The 20,341-nt window shown below is 43.2% G+C and overlaps 1 protein-coding gene across 2 annotated transcripts in view; it reads right to left on the reverse strand.

Annotated features, from left to right (window-relative positions):
• LOC129190764 (cell adhesion molecule DSCAM-like) overlaps nt 1-20,341 on the reverse strand; it is a 130,130-nt gene that overhangs the window by 9,448 nt on the left and 100,341 nt on the right. For both annotated transcript variants that reach the window (XM_054793278.1, XM_054793276.1), the window contains exons 11-23: nt 16,877-17,056; nt 8,493-8,689; nt 8,319-8,415; nt 6,851-6,979; nt 6,611-6,778; nt 6,083-6,153; nt 4,839-5,082; nt 3,673-3,819; nt 3,263-3,418; nt 2,610-2,743; nt 2,308-2,461; nt 2,094-2,211; nt 80-246 (exon numbers count right to left, since the gene is read on the reverse strand). In XM_054793278.1, coding sequence (XP_054649253.1) covers nt 80-246; nt 2,094-2,211; nt 2,308-2,461; nt 2,610-2,743; nt 3,263-3,418; nt 3,673-3,819; nt 4,839-5,082; nt 6,083-6,153; nt 6,611-6,778; nt 6,851-6,979; nt 8,319-8,415; nt 8,493-8,689; nt 16,877-17,056 — 1,962 coding nt within the window. The remainder of the gene's footprint in view (nt 1-79; nt 247-2,093; nt 2,212-2,307; nt 2,462-2,609; nt 2,744-3,262; nt 3,419-3,672; nt 3,820-4,838; nt 5,083-6,082; nt 6,154-6,610; nt 6,779-6,850; nt 6,980-8,318; nt 8,416-8,492; nt 8,690-16,876; nt 17,057-20,341) is intronic.

The following is a 20,341-nucleotide window of genomic DNA, read 5'->3' on the forward strand; positions in this document are numbered from 1 at the left end:
AGGAAACGTCAGAGCATGGAGAACTTGACAGGGTGGCGACTTTGAAACATTTTCTGTGACACATCCATGGTGACTCTACCTTGAACCTGCAGGTTAAGAGTGATCTCATCCGAGCCCCAGTTGTTGCTAGCCACACAGCTGTAGTTGCCAGAGTCCTCGGCTTTCACAGTGCGGATGATGAAGCTGCCATTGCTGTGGACACTTCGTCGACCATCGACCAGGACAGGAGTAGGAGTCCCATCGGTACTGTAACAAGACAAAATGTACAAAATACAAAATGTACAAAATAGAATGGATAATGATTACCACACAGATTATCATCCAGAACTGTGCAAGTTTAATATTGCAAGACGCAATGACCAATACCAATACCCTCACTAAATCCAGCAGATGGAAGTGCGGTATAAGAAACACTTATATTATTATTATTATGATTATCATTATCTCCCTGGCTACTTCATCCAGCTCCTCTTGGCAGATCCCAAAGCGATCCCAGGCCAGTTGAGAGACATAGTCTCTTCAACGTGTCCTGGGTCTTCCATGATGCCTCCTACTGATCAGACGCACCCTGAACACCTCTCCTGGCAGGCGTTCGAGAGGCATCCTGACCACATGCCCGTGCCACCTGATCTGGCTCCTCTAAATGCGGTGGAGCAATGGTTCTGCTCCGAGTTTCTTTTGGATGACAGTGCTTCTCACCTAATCTGTAAGGGAGAGCACAGCCAGCCTATGGAGAAAACTCATTTCGGCTGCTTGTACCCACAATCTTGTCCTTTCGGTCACTACCCAAAGCTCAAGACCATAGGTCAGGGTAGGAACGTAGATCGACCGGTAAATCAGCTCCCTCTTCACCAGAACGGACCGATGCAGGGTCTACATCACTGCAGATGCCACACCGATCCACCTGTCAATGTCGCATTCCATCCTTTTCTCACTTGTGAATAAGACCCCGAGGTACTTCAACTCATTCACTTGGGGCAGACCACAGCCTGGAGCTGGCACTCCACCCTTTTCCAGGCGAGAACCATGGACTCGGACTTGGAGGTGCTGATTCTCATCCCAGCTGCCTCACATCGATCCAGTGAGAGTTGAAGATCACTGCAACAATGAAGCCAGCAAGAACACGTCATCTGCAAAAAGCAGAGACCCTATCCTGCAGCCACTAACCGGATTCCCTCAACACCCTGGCTGTGCCAACAAATTCTGTCCATAAAAGTAATGAACAGAATCAGTGACAAAGGTCAGCCCTGGCGGAGTCCAACCCTCACTGGAAACGAGTCTGACTTATTGCCAGCAAATTTGCGGAGAAGCTCTGACACCGGTATTACAGAGAGCGAACTGACTCAATTAGGTGTTCCGGTACCCCATACTCCCGGAGTACTCCACACAGAATTCCTCAAGGAACACGGTCAAATGCCTTCTCCATCTCCACAACACACGTGTGGACTGATTGGGCAAACTTTTATGCACCCTCAAGGCATGTAGAGTTGGTCCACAGTTCCACAACCAAGACAAAAAACACACTGTTCCTACAGAATCCGAGATTCAACTATCCGGCGGTTCCTCCTCTCTAGAACCCTTGAATAAACCTTACCAGATAGGCTGGAGAGTGTGATCCCACAATAGTTGGAACATACTCCCTACTCGCCCTTCTTAAAAAGGGGGACCACCACCCCGATCTGCCAATCCAGAGGCACAAGCCCCGATGTCCATACAATCCTGCAGAGTCGTGTCAACCAAGACACCAAAAACTCCCAATTTAGGGAGCTTTAGGGGACCAAAGGATACCACCCACCTCAGAGACCCAAGGATGGGACGCCAACCCGACTGGCAAGCCAAGGCAGGCCTACAGCGGGAAGACACCCAGGCCCAACCAACGACTTGCCAACGAACCACCTCCACATCCCACACGGGTGAGACAGAGGCCACCCCCACTAAAGGTACTCTATCAGGAACAGCGTGTGGTCGAGAGGTGGGGAAGTAGGGAGGTGAGATAGAGGGGAGAGGTGACGTGAAGGGGCGGCCGCCACCCACTCTTAGGCCCAGTGAATGTAGCACCGCTTTCTATTTCAATCAACCAACGTGTGACTTACTTTCCCTTGAGCCACTTGATGGTGGGAGGAGGGTCTCCTACGGCTTTGCAGGGTAAGACAATGTCTTTCATCCAAGGGGTAGTCACCGTGCCGTTGAAGGTTAGAATCTTGGCTGGAGCTACACAACACGGCACACAGAGGTGTTGAGAATGGAAATACACAAAGAACATGCAAAGGAACATGAAAGAGTGTGAAGTACATCTGATTGTCGTACCTTTAGCCAGCGGCTCCACCGTGATCTTTTCACTGTTGTTGCCGTGACCAGCGGCGGTCACGGCCGCCACCCAAATGCTGTACTGCCTGTTGCGAGCCAGGTTTGGGATCCTGTAGAAGTACACGTCAGGGGAGGCCTCAAACTCACTCATCACCTGTAAAACAGAGAGGGAGAAAAGAATACTGTATCACTGTGCCACTGCTGAATAGAACCACAACTAACACACTTTATTGCCATTTGTCGTCTGGAAATAAGAAGAAGCACATTGGGGTGAGGATCCTGTGGCACACAAACACTATTACCATCGGATGCAGGTTTGAGCAGAAGACAATGTATTTCCTGATGATTCCATTGAGCTTGAGGGGAGGCAGCCAGGACACGAACACCACGGAGCTGCTGGAGGCTGCCGCCTTCACTCCTGCAGGGGGGCCGGGAACTTGAAATGGAGGGGGGGGGGGAATCCAGTTAAATTTAGAACTGATAAAGTTAAAAAAAAAAAATCCAAATAATAAATTGTAATCCAACAAATATCCTACCTTCATTTGAAGTTTTTTTTAATTAGAATTTTTTGTAGATTTTAACTTCTTTTTTCTCGTACACATACAAATTAAAAAACATGATTTGGATTCTTGAGGTGAAATTTGTTGGGGAAGAATACACTGGGTTTTTTTGTAAAAAATATGCAAGTATTAAAAATTAGGACATTTTCTTGACAACAGACATATTAAAAACTTTTTAAGGAAACGTTTTTTTTTTGAAAACCTACATTTTCTTTCTTTAAATTGTAACAATTATTTTCTTGAAAATGTTGAAAATTTATTGAAAAAATTATCGTGAAATCTTGAAAATAGACGACTTCCGTGAAAAATATATATAAAAAATTATATGTGAAAAATGATGTATTATTTTTGGAATGTGTTGAAATATGAAATATGTTGAAAGAAGGTTTCCGTACCATCTTCCTTGGTGCGCACGTAGATCTGTTCACTGCGGACGCCGTCTCCAGCGTTGGTAAAGGCCAACACCTGGATGCTGTAGTTGGTGTACTTCTCCAGACCATCCAGCTCAAGGGATGGCTGACTGGTGGTGACGTTACGGATTTCTCCCAGTTCTGACACACAAGGGGACATGCATTGCAATATACAAGCACTGATAGGATAAATGTTCGCTTCTATTGCTATCATAATTAAGACTAAATCCAATGCTGTGCCAAGCAAGGTACTGAATGTCACAGGACAAGGCAGTAAAATCCTCCAACACTGCCATCTAGCGGACAATTTACACAGAACATGCTACAATGTAGTTCTCTACAGCGATTACCCGGCATTGATTTGTGCATAATATGAGTATCCTATATGTTAATACCTCCATCAGGCAGGTTGGCCCAGTAGATGACTCTGTAGCCCTGCAGGTTACCATTCAAAGCCTCTCTGGGCAGCGGGATCCAGGACAGGGACATCACCTCTGGAGACTTGGCCACCGCCAGCACATTCTCAGGAGGCCGCGAAGGGACTGAAGACACACAGAGAGATAATACGACTGAATAAAACTAAAGCATGAGGATAAACATACGCTTCCATGGCAAAAGAAAACAAACTTCGGTTGAGACGCATTAGTTGGTAATTGTTGCTCTGGCATTTACGGCACTCAGTCATCACCGCACTGAGAACCGCATCAAAACAATTCAACAAATGCAAAAATAACTCCAAATGCATGTAGAAAAAAACCTGTATGTTTTAGAGAATTACTTGGAAAATGCTTTCATTTGAATAATGTCACAATAGTCTGCTATATCGGTCTAATACTGATATTCTTAACATATGCGTTTCCACTCCGTTTATCTATAAGAGCAACTTTTTGTTATTCATGAAAGATAAAAAATACAAAAATGAATAATAGTAATAATAATACAAATAGAACGTTATTGTCAAAAGATTTCCACTTTTTTCTTGAAAAAATATAATTTTCTTTAAAATATACAACTTCTTTCTCAAAAGGAAACTATTTTCTTGACAATAAATGGAAAATGATCACCAACTTTTATCCCCTAAAAAATACAATATTTTCCTCAAAATAAGAAACTTTTTTCCTCGGAAATATATAACCATTTTCTCAAAAATATACTACTTTTTTGGGGCTGAAAAATAAAATATTTTAAATACCACCCGTTTTTCAAAATACTAGTAGTTTTAATCTTAAAAAAATCGAAAAAATGTTATATCTTGAAAATGTGGTATTTTTTCAGAAACATATGCGTCTTTGTTGTGTTTTTTGTATGTTTGTTTTACTCCTTTGTAGGATCTAATCAATAATAAAATGTCTCGGGAAACGTTCTATGTGTTCTCAAGGTGTCCACTTGGTGGCAGCATTTCACAATAAATGAAAGGCTTCACAGTAGCGTTTGCCTCTGGCCCAGTGAAATTTGGGTTGAGGAGGTGAAAGCTCAAACCAACACACAGAAAAAAAACCGTGATTAAGATGAAACATCGGAAGCATGTATAGTATCTTCATCATAGATACGTCCTGCTTACCGTCCTCCAGGGTTTTGGTGACCACCTGCTGCGAGGACGGTCCGGTGCCGGCTCTGTTAGCAGCTTGAACGACCACGCTGTACTGAGTGAACTTCTTCAGGTTGTCCAGGACGATGTTCTCTGTGGTGTCCCCTGTTGTGTCCACGCTGATGATGGTAAACTGGTGGTTTCCCCCAGGGCTGTACTCCCTGTAGCCCACCTGGTAGCCCCGGATCACGCCGTTCTGCAGGTGCCTGTGGGGCGGCTGCCGGAAAAAAGATGCTGGTGAACAAAACGTTTCCACAACAGTGGAATGATAGTGAGGCTATTGTGATGTTGACGTGACATGACACTAAGTCAAAACGAGCTAAACTAACACTAAAACTATAGTTTTTCGATGTTTATAAAGAAAAATCTTTCACTTGTTTTGAGACAGCAAGCCGACAGTAGAAATGAACATTACGCAGGTCCTCTAACAACACATTACATCTTCAATTACTAGTTTATTGTCACAATTCCATTGTTTTCATGTATTTGATAAAGTATACAACTTTGATTTAACAAAACATATGAAACTTTTTTTTCCCAAAATATTCATACTTTTTAAAATTGAAAATACACAAAAACATATGACTTGCATTCTTGAATTTACAAAAGTTTTTTTTTTTTTTTGGGGGGGGGGGGGGGGGGGGGGGATATGTAGGTTTTTTTTGTCAAAACCACTCAAATACTTAATAATAATAAAATAATAAAATATGCCTTTTTTGAGACAATGGACAATTTTTTATCAACTTCCTGTAGGAAACGAGTCTTTTTGTAGTATTTTAAGACTGCATGTTTTTTCTACAAAATAATAGTTTATATCAGTTATTATTATTATTATATCAGTTATCAAATATCAGTTATTTTGTAATAATAATAATAATACTTAAATGTTCTGAAAAAAAGTATTTTTCCCCATTAAAATAATCAACTATTTTTGGAAAATATAAAAAAAATATTTTAAAGAATGATGAAACTTTTCCTGAAAATATCCATCTTTTTATGCAGAATTGTACTTTTGTTTGCCAATGGACGGAATGCACCTTAAATCAAAACATCCGTCTAAGAAAATAAACAAGGTCTTTCCACGACTTTAATTGCATGCTATAAAGACTCTTTTTATGACGAAGACCCTTTGCAGAACACGTGCCCACTCTTTCAACAATTGGAAAGCTTGGCGACATGCATGACGTCTCGCTTCATATGAATGAAGCTGGCGATACCTTCCAGGACACCTTGATGCTCTGAGGAGAGGTGGGCTCCAGGGTGACATCTTGCGGAGGGCCGTCAGGAGCTGAAGAATGAAAGCCAGCCAGTCAGCATTACTGGCCACTCGTGTCTTAAGTGGGACAGATGATCTGCCATCAAGGACAATCTATTTACTTTACGTTCATGCATTTTCACACATCAGCTCACTAGAGGGGGCTGTTGAGGTGCAAAGGGATCACCCTGAATGCCTGCCATCCACACCAGCACCTCGGGGATGACAGCACCGTCCAAAACACCAACAGTAATCATATTCATATTCATATTTCAATGTGACAAATGCTGGCGTTTGAATTTCATGCTTTATTCTAGCTGGGGGGTAAATGAAATGTGCTAGCAATGATAACGGATTTATTAGTTCTGGACATACTTATTAACAAGTTACGAGGTTACGGTATATTTTGGAATTGTACCTCTACAGGAAATAAACGTTTGTTGCTTTTCCTTCATGGACGCCCGCTACAGTAAATCATTTGCTCACTGACCGGCTTCATCGGTGGTGATGGTCAGCTCGTTGCTCGGGTTGCTGTTGCCAATGACGTTCTTGGCCACCATGCGGATGTTGTAAGTGGAGGACGGGTGGAGATCGATGATGGTGGCCTGGTTGAGCTGCGGCGACACGTCTTTGGTGACTTGTGCTGATAACCACGACGCTACGCAAACCGCCAGGGGAAAAGACACTCCATGTCAAACGTTTCCATGTCTGCTTTACTGATAATTACTACCTGATTTGTTCTTGCACTCGATGTCATATCCTGTGATGGGGCTGTTGCCATCGAAGCCCATGGTCCAGCGGAGAGCGATGGTCCGGTCCTTTACCTCACGGATCTCCACCTCAGGAGGATCGGGAGGCTCTGGGGTAGAGTTAAAGAGGCCGTGTACAACGAAACAGCAGCCACAAAGTACATTTCTCTTGGTTTATCTTCAGCTTTCTAGTCGTCTGCCGCTAAATCTCGGCCGCGTTCCCCCGTTGTGCTTCATGGCAGCCATGTTTTTCAAGCAGTCTTGCTCAAACGTTACACACGGGTGCCTGTCAGTTGCCAAAAGGGGTGGGCCAAATTTAGTTAGGATTCGGCTAAACAAGCTAAAGTTACTGCAGGTGGTTTTGTAGATCACACTGAGCTGTGCGAGAAATTTCAAGTCAATCCGGCTTTAACAGCGCCGTCATGTGGTGTATTTGTCGACACAGTGGGGGTGCATGTTTGCACCCTTTTGTGTCCAGGAGTTCAGGAGCGGAAGAGACGACGCAAACAAATACTTGACTGGAAGTATGAAATATTATTTTGTTTCTTTGCGCAGTAGAAAACTACGACAAAAACAAGTGGCGGCTGTCCACATGAAACCACGTTTAGGCTGCGTTCACACTGCAGGGCAAAACGCCCAATTAGCATTCTTGAACGCGGTCGTTCATATTACCAAAAATACACAACTTGTCAACGTGAACGCGAAGCATCCGCGACGTCATGAAGACTGCTGCAGCGTGGGCTCCCTCCTCGGGACGTTTGCTGCAATGAGTTTCCTCATCCAAATGATCCCGTGTCGTAGATGAAGAAGAAAGAGGGCAAGAAGTTTGGCTACAGCAGTTTGTGGGGAACTCGCTGGGACGTCTGTTTAAAAAGAATTTTTGGATGAAAAGACGAGCTTTTGCCTTCTGTTTCCAAGGCAACACACGTGATATAAAAAACGGAACATATTGTTAAAAAATGCTCATGCTAACACGAGAGGGTACACGAGACCGGGCCTGCGAGAACGAGATGATGTTTTGTAAAGTACAATGAAAGAAAACGCATGAGAATATACTGCAGTCTCCTGTACCTCTCTCCTACTACGTTACACACGACTGAGAAGAGGGCTCACTTCGTTCATGACGTTGTTGTAGGGAACAAAGCGATGCACAGAGTGAACCCTCTTATCAAGGCGGGCAAAATGATCAAGTTCATTTTCATTTATTGTGCAATTAATTAATTTAAAATTAATTATCGGCCCTGGCCGAGTGCCCACGAGACAGTTTTCTTTCTTGTCACGTTTTATTCTCGCAAGATCTTGTGACATGAGATCTGCTAATGAGCACAGACTGATGGGTCAAACACGCAGAGGTTCTCATGAATAACCATCGACTGTAAATCTCACTATTTGAGGTGTTTTATGGTGTTTTTATCAACAACAAACTGAGCACATTTGTGATTCTTCTACCTTGCACCGTCAGCTGTATGATTCCTCGATCTTCCCCAAAGGAGTTGATGGCGTGGCAGGAGAAGAAACCCGAGTCCTCGCGTACAGTGGGCATAATCTGCAAGAACGTTTCTCCAATCATTCTTCCACAAGCTGCAAGGATGATCTTAGCCTGACTCTCTGACAAACACCCACCACCAGCGTGGAGATGACTTCGTCCACCACCTCCTTGACTGTGACCACGTATCTGCTGGTCTCAGGGTTGATGATGCGCTCCTCTTTCTCCCAACGCACCATGATGGGCTTCTCCCCGTGCGCTATGCAGCTCATTCTCTTCTCCTCCCCCTGCGTGGCCAGCGTGGTGTTGGGGTACGACGTGATCATGGCCGGGACTGGATGGAGATGGAGAGCGGATGTTAAGGTGGCAGACTTGCCAACCTTGAAGAATATGGATGAGTCTCGGCAGTAGCATCACAAAAAAGGCAACCAAGCGAAGGCGTGCGCGCGTATCAAGGGTGCGTCTAAATGCTGAGCAACAAATGTCCTGCATTGTCGACATGATGCTTTCAACATTTCTCACTGCTCAGCTCATTTTTACACATCAAAGCCTTCATTTGCACGTATTTTTGCTGGTTCCCTTGTTTCAAAAGAAGGCACAGCTTCTTAACGCAAGACATTTTGCAAGGGTTAACTTCTTTTTACACTTGTAATCATCATGTATGTGTTCAAGAAAAATGTACTTATTTTTTAAGAATTGTATTTTTATTTTCCAAAAATTGTTGACTATTTTCATTAAAAAAAAAACATTTTTTCAGGAATTTTCATATTTATTTTTAACAAAATAATGCTAAAAGTTCTTTGGCTTTTCTTGCGGGGGTGTTACGGGGGTGACCTACAAGTCCTCACTCTTGTTTTTCAAAATTTTTCATCGGTCGCTTGCATGTTTGGCTTTTTCTTTGGTCTTTGACGGAGCAGCCTCCACACGCGTTTCCATCAGCGTGCTGTTTTTGCATTCGGGTATGGTAAGAAAAGGTTGACAGTACGTGTGCCTTGCTTGTTCTTTGGCTTTGTCAGGCCCTTATTGCTGAATAAGCAGCAGCCTTAAGCAGCGGCGTTACGAGTGCGACCGTGTGCGTTGTGACCCGTCACAGAGGCACACCGCACGTTTTGCACGTTTGGGTGCAGCCGTGCCTTGGTCATGTGCCATCACATGTTGATCATGTGTGTTTTAACCAAGACAACCTTCTTTTATGTTTTGTTTTTCCATTTCTATGTGTTTAGTCATCACCGTGTTGGTTTATAAAAAGGGCCTGCTTGGCTTCTAGTTATTTGTGAATGCATTCAAAGAACCAAACGCGTATTTGGCGCTCCACAGCCAGCATGCAACTTGTCTCAATTCTACCAGCCGGCTTTGATGACGACAGTCGACGGTAACGTGCGGCTTTTCTTGAGGAAGAGGTTGCCGAAGACAAAGAAGAAGAAAGTGGTGACTCCTGACTGAACTCCCATCGCTCCGAGTCTGAGTGTGAGTCTGTCTGGCACTGTGCCGTAACCACATGCTCGGCTCATTATCGACACATCTAGTGTGTGTGCATGTGCGTGTGCACGTGATTCAGCACAATGGCTATTGTTAATGTCTCTCAGCCAGACTGCACAGGGAGTCTTTACTCCTGCTCACACCTTCCTTCATTCTGCCCTTTTCTCCTCTCACACAAGACTTTCAGCTGTAATGATCGAGTAAAAAGTGCGAAGCTCCTGAATTGGATTACAGCATATTAGTTTTGAAGCTCTGAGCGTGAATGTGCTAATCTTTATCATCCAGGATATAACAGTTATTGACTTTATTCTTGTGATAGATGTCACAGCGCAGGTGAAATGATCCAAAACTCAGAGAGAGCAGACCTCCTCCGAGCACCGTAGCTCCCGTCATATTGTGGTTTACACCATAAATATTACTCCTACATTTACTTTATTTGTATATTTAGATTGCTAACGTTAGCATGCTAACAATGCTAACATTAGCATGCTCACATATAATAGTGGTCAGTGTTTATAAAAGTGCGTAGCTTTGAAAATGGATAAAAATGATACTATGCTAATGTTAGCATGCTAGTAATGCTAACATGTTAACATTACCATGTTAACTCATAGCATAATAGTGCTAGGTGTTTATATAAGTGTCTACCTATGAAAATGGCAAAAAATGATACTATGCTAACATTAGCATGTTAGCGCCTACCAGGAAGGCTAAATGTCCCGAATGAGTTTGAGAAATGTAGAAGTCGTGATTTTATCGGCCTGCGGCCCAGTCTAAAAATGTCATTTAACAAGGAAACTTTAAAAAAAAAAGCAACAACAGCAGCAAAAATGGGAAAATCAATCAAAAGTCAAAATATTAACAGAAGACCTGTAATTTCGCAAGAAAAAAAGCCATCATTTCACAAGAATAAAGTCACAGTATGAGGAAAAATGTCATTTTAGTAGCATGAAGTTGAAATATTAAAGACAAAGTCAAAAAAAACAAAGTTGTAATTTTTGGAAAATTAGGTTGGGGGAAAATTTGTAACATGAGAATAAAGTGGAAATATTATGAGAAGAAAATATGAAATAGTTGGAAAATGTAAAAAGCAACTGTAATTTTACGGGAATAAAGTTAAAAATTTTAAGAAAAAAAGTCATAATCGAATGAAGAACAAAAGTCGCAATTTTACAAGAATAAACTGGTGTTATTTTGGCAAAAACGTCATTTTTAGTAGCATTTTGCACATATTCCAAAGGTGAAATGCAGGTTTTTGTTGCGCTACATGTACAGTAGCATCTTAGCATATCTGAATGTGGTGGGTTACTAAATATCAAAGTGACAACATTGTGGAGTCCACAAAAAACTAACTAGCGGACATTTGTAGGAAAAATTGTGAAATAGGGAGTTGTTGTTATAACTGGATTTCTTCAAATAGTTGCCGGGGAGCATGCAGATCATGCATTTTCGGAATAATATTAAGCAATACCACATGTAATACACAGTTTATGTGAAGTGAAACTGGAGTTTTAAACAGCGTGCATAAGCATGAAAACAAACATTGCCTTTAAAGATGGCGTCTCCACACAACCATCAAAAATGGAGTAGTACTCTTTGCTTGCCTCGGTAGGCGCTGCAGTTTTGGGTAGCAACATAGCTCAAATGGCCCAACGTCTGCGTTTGAATGCTGCTGTCTTTCAGCTGGGGTCATTCTAGTGACTGCTAACTAGTGACTGCTGACTAACTAACTTGAGGGAGGCCTTCATGTGTTCAATCCAATTGAGATGCAGCATGGATTAGTGCAGGGGACTCTACTGGAGGAAATACGGTTTGCCTGGTGGACAGTTATGGAAGAGGCCTTCTTCATTGCGCCTGAACGTGCGCACCTCTCCATTAAATGCGTGTACGTGCATGTGCGTTACACCGAATGTAAGAGTGCATGTGTGTGTGTGTGTGTGAGAGCAGCTGTGTCTTTCCTGAATGTGCAAGTGCAGCGACTCATGCTCATGACACATCTTGGCCGCGCTACACGATGGAAGGCGGCGAGAGAGCATGTAACCCTGCAGCGCTAACTGTGATCCCGCTCTCTCTCCGTGTGCCCCCCCGGGCTCTCACCAGGACAGCCATGACTTTGTGATGAGAGAGACTGCTTTGATTATTCATACGCAGCAGACAAGACCGCCGGGCAGGCATGTCGTCTCACGCACTACGTTTAAACAGACGCACTTACGCGATGTGCGTGAAGACAGAACTGCATGAACAAAGAATAAAGAAGGATGCCGACGCTGGACGCTCAGATAAACAGGAAGCGGAACAAGGCAGAACACTTGGAAATGTGGAATTGCTTGTTAATTACTGCTCATTAATTACTGCAGGGTTTGCAAAGTGTGCAGCGGCCTGAGACAAATAAAGAAAAACATCTTTTTCAAACCTGGTAGCTAACTTCTTAGTATGCAGTAAACATGATACTTTGGCTTTTCATCCTTGCGTCTGTGTAGGCTCTCAGTCGTACAGGAGTTGTCCAACGAGGGAAAGGCTTCTTGAGAAGTCATCTGGACTTCTGTGAAGAAGGTGTCGGACGTTTCGCTCCTCATCCGAAGAGCTTCGTCAGCGAACTAATAAGTGCTGGTAGCCTAGGCCCTAAATACAGTAAGAGTGGGCGGAATTGGTGTGCCAACACCCTCCTCCTATTGGTTCCTTACACTAAGCCTGGGCGGAGTTGTGGTCTAATCCTCTCCTCCCATTAGCACCTCCGAACAAAGGGAAGTGTAGCTCCCTGTAGTTGGGTATGAACGACTCTGATACTGGCTCGTTAGCATCTATTGTTCTGGCTCGGCCCTGGCTCCACCTCATTTGCAAGACTAAGAGCTGTGGGTTTTGGTCTCAGTAACCTGCTGAACACAGGGTCCAAATTAAACCTCAAACCACCATTCCGATTCAATGATGGGTTCTGTTGTTTGACAAAAATAGCTTCCTTTACTCCTCTTTCAAACCATCTGTTTTCTTTGGCCAAAATCTTTACCTCGCTGTCCTGAAAAGAGTGATTGGTTGCTTTAAGGTGTAGATGTACTGCTGATTGAGGACCACTAGAATTGTCCCTGCGATGTTGATAAAGCCTTTTTTGGAGCATTTGCTTAGTTTCCCCAATGTAGTGCTCTTTGCATTCCTCATCTTTACAGTGGATGGAATAGACCACATTGCTCTGTTTTTGGTTTGGAGCCTTGTCTTTAGGATGCACTAGTTTTTTGTCTCAGCACTTATTAGTTCGCTGACGAAGCTCTTCGGATGAGGAGCGAAACGTCCGACACCTTCTTCACAGAAGTACAGATGACATCTCAAGAAGCCTCCCTCCATCCTTAGTATAGTTAGTATGCATGCAGTATATCTTCATATTCATGAGTACATAACCATCAGTTAATCAACGTCGTTGTGTTAATAAATGTTGCGTTAATAAATGTTGTGTTAATAAACGTTGTGTTAATAAACGTTGTGTTAATAAATGTTGTGTTAATAAATGTTGTGTTAATAAACGTTGTGTTAATAAACGTTGTGTTAATAAATGTTGTGTTAATAAACGTTGTGTTAATAAACGTTGTGTTAACAAACACGTATTCAGTTGACCAACTTGTGCTCAGTGTATCTGCGATCAACTACTCTGGCTTGGCCACTAAGCTCCGCCTCCCACATTCATACCAAGCAGAAAATGTTCAAAAAATGAGAAAAGTGTTGGCAATTTCAATAAAATTCAAATGAAAAATGCAAGGTCATTTCTTTTTTGTATCGAAGCGCAACACAAACGTTGGAAGCCAAGCGTGAATCTTCCACTTCCTGCTTGAAGTGTTACATCGTCTGCAGTCACCCAACTACAAACTGTTTCTGCCAACTGTGAACATTCCTCGCTAATGATGAGATGTTTATCACCACCATCAGCTGCATTGCTTTGTCCCGTTTAACCTCACGTGTCATTTAGGACTCTCACATTCATCTAAGCATGAACTAACACTTTGTGAGGCTTGCCATCGTCCATAAAAGTTCAAATCAGGATGTGCGCCTTGAACAAACAATGCAGCAAAACATGAAATAACGCCATATTTATCTTTTTAATCTCTCCCCATTGGCTGTAAGTGTAAAGAAGGACAGACAAACAGCAGACCAACATGCACGATGTTGCACCCTGTCAGCCCCCAGGTGATTTATTGATGGCTTTAAATGAGGGAGACATGCGTGGAATTCTATGCTTCCAAAACACACACACACACGCACACACTCATGCTTCAATCGCCTAATAGTGCGACATAAGGTACCAATTACACCAATTACACATTACAAAAGTCCCCAACTAACGAACACAATTGGTTCCAGACGACCGTTCTGATGTCGAATTGTTCTTAAGTAGGGGAAAAGGTAATATCACCAATGATATAGGTACTACATGTACGTGTATACATATTCAGTATATGTGTATGTATGTAAATATGAGTTTGGATGCAGTAGTAATATTAAACCAGGATAATTCATGAAAAAAACAAGAATAAAAGTGATATAATAATACGTAATGATAAATGTTATTTACCTTTGAAGAGGAGTGGTCGAGCATACGTCGTTGTGGAGGAGGAGGAGGAGATATTGAAAAAAAGGACAAATGGTGGTGGTGGTTAGACTCTTCTAAAAGAGGTAGTGTTCTGTGGGTGGTGTAGAATTAAGCAGGCCTATTAACTCTTCATAAACTTTAATCACACGCTCTGTCCGGGTTGTATCATTTAGCTTTCCATTTAGCTTTACACTGTATCTCCCCAGCGTCTAACTTTTCCTCTGTTGGTCCCATTAGCAGTGTCACAGTGCCCTCTACTGGTCAAGCATGTACAGTAGCAGTAGAAATACTGATTGAGCGACTACAAGGCAAAATAAAATAAAATATAGACCAGTCGGCTTGTGTTCGTATCCGTGAGTGTTCGCTAGTCGGGTGGTCGTAAGTTGGGGAATAGTGTGTGCTGCTTCACCTTGCATTTCCACATGTGTAATTACATAATAGCAAACAACATAATGCCATAACATCAATTCATCATTGCTTCACTCACCCAATACATGTTTTGGTCATACACACAATATGGATGAAAGCATGAGGACACGCGGGCTAACAGCTTCCAGAAGACTTTCTAAGCATCAGTGGCCACTTGTTGTCCAATGAGGGGTCACTGAAGCCCGCATATCATTGTACAACATGTCTTGCTAAAACGGATTCAGGAGATTGCCTTACTCCTGACCGATTACTGAATTGACTGCCAGGCATGTCTGGGTCCGCTTTGTCCACATTGTGAGTCTCCTAGTGAGCTAAAGCAAAACCCCACATGCACGGTGACATGCAGTACAGTAGATGCATCATGCATTTAAAATGCAACAGCCACGTCAGAATGCTGCCAGTGTTTGTTCAGTGGGTGGTAGAACGTGGAAGAAGCAGGGTCAGGGGCACAGGTCTTCCCGCTGCATAGCAACCGGCTTCTGTGGTCATGAAAACTGACCTATGAAAAGTCATATCTGCGCGAGCTGGGGGCACAAAGCGGATCGGGCCACTCGGAAAGCTTTGTGCGCTGCGAGGCTTCATTACGCCGACGCATGAATATTCAGAACATGCCAGGCGGTATTAATAGTCAAATATTTCTCTCTGGCAGGGGGAATTTCCACGCAGATGATTGTCTTCAGACCTCCATAGGGGAGGGTAATGCTCTTTTTTGGGTGCATATGAAATGAAGTGATTATCTCGTGCAAGTGAAAGCACGGCATGTTTCATTTGTTTCACTCTCTCACGCGCACAAAGAAGCACTAAAACACCTTCACTCTGCAGCATTTCTCACCACTCGGGCCAAAGATGGCTACCGATCAAACCAAAGCCAAGCCTATCTTGTGTTAAAGGCATAAGAGTGCTTTCCAAAATGGTATTATCACATGAAGGACCAGACAATGTCATGCTGCTACTAGCTACTAGTATCTGTCATAATCCTGTCAGGTTTGCATGGATGGCTGCATACAAACATGCAAACACCGCTGAACAACGTTCCATTTCCGTTCGTATTCCTTGCGGCAAAACCCTCAAAGCATATTTGCTTTTGGCCGATAGTTTGATCTTAGCAGTGGAACGTCAACTCTCAAACGCCACAAAGATTGCAAAATGTGGAGTGGCATTCGATTAAAATAAAAAATGCAAATAATGAATTTTGGACACTGAATTGTCATAACGTGTGACGTCGGCATGAACAGGAATTAGAAGAAAAGTACACTGAAAAAATATGACTGGACATCCAAACGTTGTTATTTAGCAGCGTCACTAAACAATGCAGGTGCATTTTGACACAAAAACATTTTTTGAGACCAAATAAAATGAAATTATGAAAATGTACAAGAATAATAATACTTCACAATATATCATAATAATGCAATATTTCCTTTAATATGTCATCATTCACTCTGTCAAGCTGGGAAATTGGCTTTTGTGACATGTACATGTATGTTCTCACGTCTTTTAATGGCACCAGCAGTTCCAGCTGGTAGTTGAACAATGCCAGCAGCTTTTGTCTCACCTTCCTGTCGTGGTCTATTTGCATCGGGGCTGTCCAGCCGTTCTTTGATATTTTTAAAGACAAATATTGGTGTTTTTATTGATTATTAGCATCAACATGTTAGCCTTTTCTATTTCCATTGGCATTTTTGCTCTATTGTTCCACATTTGCTGGGATTTTGTTTGGTTTATTCAGCAATGAGCCACGTTCCACAGATGGCCCGTGGGTCACACTTTGGACCTGCAAAACAGGGGCATGTACTACGTACCACGCGGTCCAACAGAATGTCATCATTGGCTGGATAGTGTTGGTCATTGTGTTATACTTTGTGTTGTCACCTTTCGCTCATTGAGTTGCAATGCAAATTGGCAGAAAAAGAAAAGACTCATTCTTTCAAAGCTCATTTGTTGATGAATAGCCCCCCCCCCCCTTAGTGTGCCTGCAGGTTATGTATGTGGCAGCATGTGTTGTTGTGGATGCATCGTGGTCAGGGGGAGGGGTCTTACTTTTGACGGTGAGGTACATGGACTTGCTGACGTCGGCCCCCACGTCGTTGCTGACCTTACACAGGTAAAAGCCGTTATCATCCTCCAGCATGTGCTTGATCAGCAGAGAGCCGTTGCTCAGCTGCTGGATGCGAGAGCCGCTGTTCAGGAGAATGGGCTGGAACAGTGGCACGCCTGCACCTGGGGCATGGAAAGTCAATGTCGGTCAGACCTTTTAGTTCGTTTATGGACAGTACGCAGTACCTACCTTTCATGGGGCAACCCTGAAGAAAAAGACACTTTGAGAAATATAAAGTAGTCGGTGTGTGAAAACATCCTAATAACACACCAATAAGTGCCAATGCTTTGTGTTGCATGGTGCCATGTTGAACTTCCAGTTGCCAGTATGGGACGCCAATAAACTCTCAATCAATGTGGGGGTTAGTGTTAGTGTTGTTAGTGTTAGTGTGTGTGTGTGTGTGTGTGTGTGTGTGTGTGTGCTCTTTCATTTGAGCACATGTGTTTACTGCTGTGGTGACAAAGCCTGTCAGATTTAGGGAGCGTTGTCAACATGTTTCTTAACGCCAGGTCTAAATCCTTAAACCGGCCAACAGCTGCTGAACACGGCGAGTCAAGAGAGCCGTGTGATGCAATCAGCAGAGACGTGATGCTCCTGTTGAACAAGGCAGCAGATTGGTGGCAGACAGAGGGAAAGCGTGGAGGCCTCAACACCAAGCAGATGGACTGTTGTTGGACAAGGATTTGCTCTGTATTAATATGCCCGTGCGGGTGGACAAGTCAGCAGGATTTTGTTCTTTGCATCTAAGACGACAGGACACGAAGACATATGACCTTCAATTGTTGTAATCTCCGTTCAGCAGAGACAATGACGACACGGTCCGCTTTGACAACAAGCGCTGTTGATGAACGGCAGCCTTCTGTTCCCTGTTGCACTCACACTGCTCCACAGCATTCAGACGATGGCTTATTCACGTGTGTCACTGCAAATTTCCTGTCTTTCATTGCACAAGGTGGCGGTGATCATTAATTAGTGGCAGGAGGAGCGATCACAACAAGCCCGAGCTTTGGCTTTGACTTTGTTGATTATTTGGAGTCTTTCAAGAGTCAAGATTCAAGAGTCTTCATTGTCGATTCACGAGGGACGTGAACGATAAACCGATGTGACTGGATATCAATGCCAGTTTGCCAGTAAAGCAGTCCTGTGTGGGTAATAATCAGCCATAAATCTTTCCATGAATGGATTCTGGAGACGTGCATGGAGTCTTAGAAACAACACGAGAGCCTGGGCTAGATGCCACGAGCTACAGCATCCCGCGTTTCAACACCGAATTTTGGAATATCTTTGGATTCATTTCAAGAAGGGTGCAAGCAGAATTCACCGAGCGTTGGATTGTTCACCCACTAATAAGGAACGTGATCTGTGTTTCAGAAAAACAAGATTCAGACACGTCAGCTTTGACTTTGGAAAACAGTGATCAACATTTTTGCCTCTTTTCTGCCATCTGGCGAACCAAACCACTGATTGTTTGTGTTTGGCTCATACAGACTCGGTTTGTCTAGGGCCTAACGGATTACTCGATGAATTGAAACAACAAGCTTCGAATGAATAGACTAAGAAAATCACGGTTTGCTTTTATTGCGGCCCACCATGTGGGAATCACTGTTCTACATCGTTAAATCATCATCATTAAATGTGTACCATTTGTCTCGCCAAATGAATTCCTGCGGCGCACTCTAATGATTAAAGCGTCATATTTGACCTTGGCTCATGTTCTATTAAACACACGTGGACATGTGAAGATCGGGCCTTTTAGAGAGCTGTGGGTCTTTCTTTGCTTTGCTTTTTATTAAAAGGCAACAAAGTGGCCTGGATAGAACAGGGTCAAGTGGCAACTCTGTTTCTGCTCCCCTCGGAGAGCAAAACCAGGGAGACGTGTTCCTCCTTGAATTATGGATTTTGCATACTCAAATACAGCTGGTTGTTATGCTAATAGCGGGCGACCTTTACGTATGGTTCCCTTTTTCCCAGAGACATTCATCTGGCTCTTTGCTTCTGAGGTTGCTGTAGAAGGAAGCCAGACTGTCATTCCCTGGAAGCGGCACTCTGACATGCAAGAAACGAGGCAATACGGTGGAACCTCTAAATGGACATATATGTCTGACTACTAGACCTTCACATACTGTATGTAGCGAGACTTCAGCTCAGTGAGTTAACCCCACAAGAGTGCTTCGCTCTTTTAGGGGCTTTTGTGATATTTTTTAATGATGTCAACAAAGAAGGGTCAAATAAATGATGGCATCTTATTGCAACATGGGAAAGCAGTACACACATGTCCTGACAATAAGCTGGACAGTTAAACGCTACTACGACATTGCCTGAACAGTACATAAAGGTCTCATGATGTCCACAGCTTCGCCCTGGAACAGATTCATTACTCCCTGTAGGAAAAATGGATTCTAAATTCAAATCGGAGGTTAACCAACATCTTAGAACAGATTGTGTTGAGGTTTCAGTCTTTTCAAAAATCCATTTATAATTTGACGAGTTCTGTTTGCATGTAAACAACCTGATTATTGCATGTGCAGAAGAATCCATTCACATTCGCTGTTGATGATTGATCATTGCAACTCGCTCCTCGTCAGCCTCCCTCTCAAATCCCTCCATGAGTTTCAAATGGTCCAGAATTCAGCCCCCTGCATCATCACCAGAACCCCTTCATTTCATCACATCACCCCCATCCTGCAGCACCTCCAATGGCTCCCCATCAAATTCCAAATCCTTCCGTATACATGCAAGGCCATCCACAAGGCCACCCCCCAGAGCTTTCAGCCGCTCTGCTCCCAAACTTTGGAACTCTCTCCACCGGACATCCGTATCATAGATTCTCTTCCTCTTCCTCTCAAATCCAGACTGAAAAGCAGCTTATTGGGGACATCCTCCTCTGTAATTGACTATGCCATTTGTATGTTATCTTCTTTTATTCTATTTCATATGTGTCTATGTATAGTGTCCTTGGCTTCTTTGAAAGGTGCTTACAAATAAAATGCATTGTTATTATGATGATGATGTAACAGTGCATAGTCTAAGCATTAACATCGTACATTCCGTCCAGAACTTCCAGCACCGTCCACTTACATAATAATTAACATAATTCAAACTTTCTTATTCCAACTGTTGCCTAGAATTCCAATCATTTCCAACGTGTCAGACTAAATGTAGGAAAGATCCTTTGAAAAGCTGCGACAAAGGCCACAATTGCTATAGCGATCAGGAATGGTCAGGTGATAATCAGCCATAAGGCGCACGTGCACATGCATGCGCACACACACACAAATCCCATCAAAGGTAGAAAAACGGACATCTTCTTTTGATCCTGGGTGCACGCTCGTACAACCCCTCATTGGTTGTTGTCTCTCTGTTGGTAAAGCTTTCATCCCTGGTTATACGGCTGAGGGGGCAAACAC

This window comes from Dunckerocampus dactyliophorus, chromosome 12 (assembly GCF_027744805.1).
Source record: "Dunckerocampus dactyliophorus isolate RoL2022-P2 chromosome 12, RoL_Ddac_1.1, whole genome shotgun sequence".
In the NCBI taxonomy this organism is placed as follows: Eukaryota; Metazoa; Chordata; class Actinopteri; order Syngnathiformes; family Syngnathidae; genus Dunckerocampus; species Dunckerocampus dactyliophorus.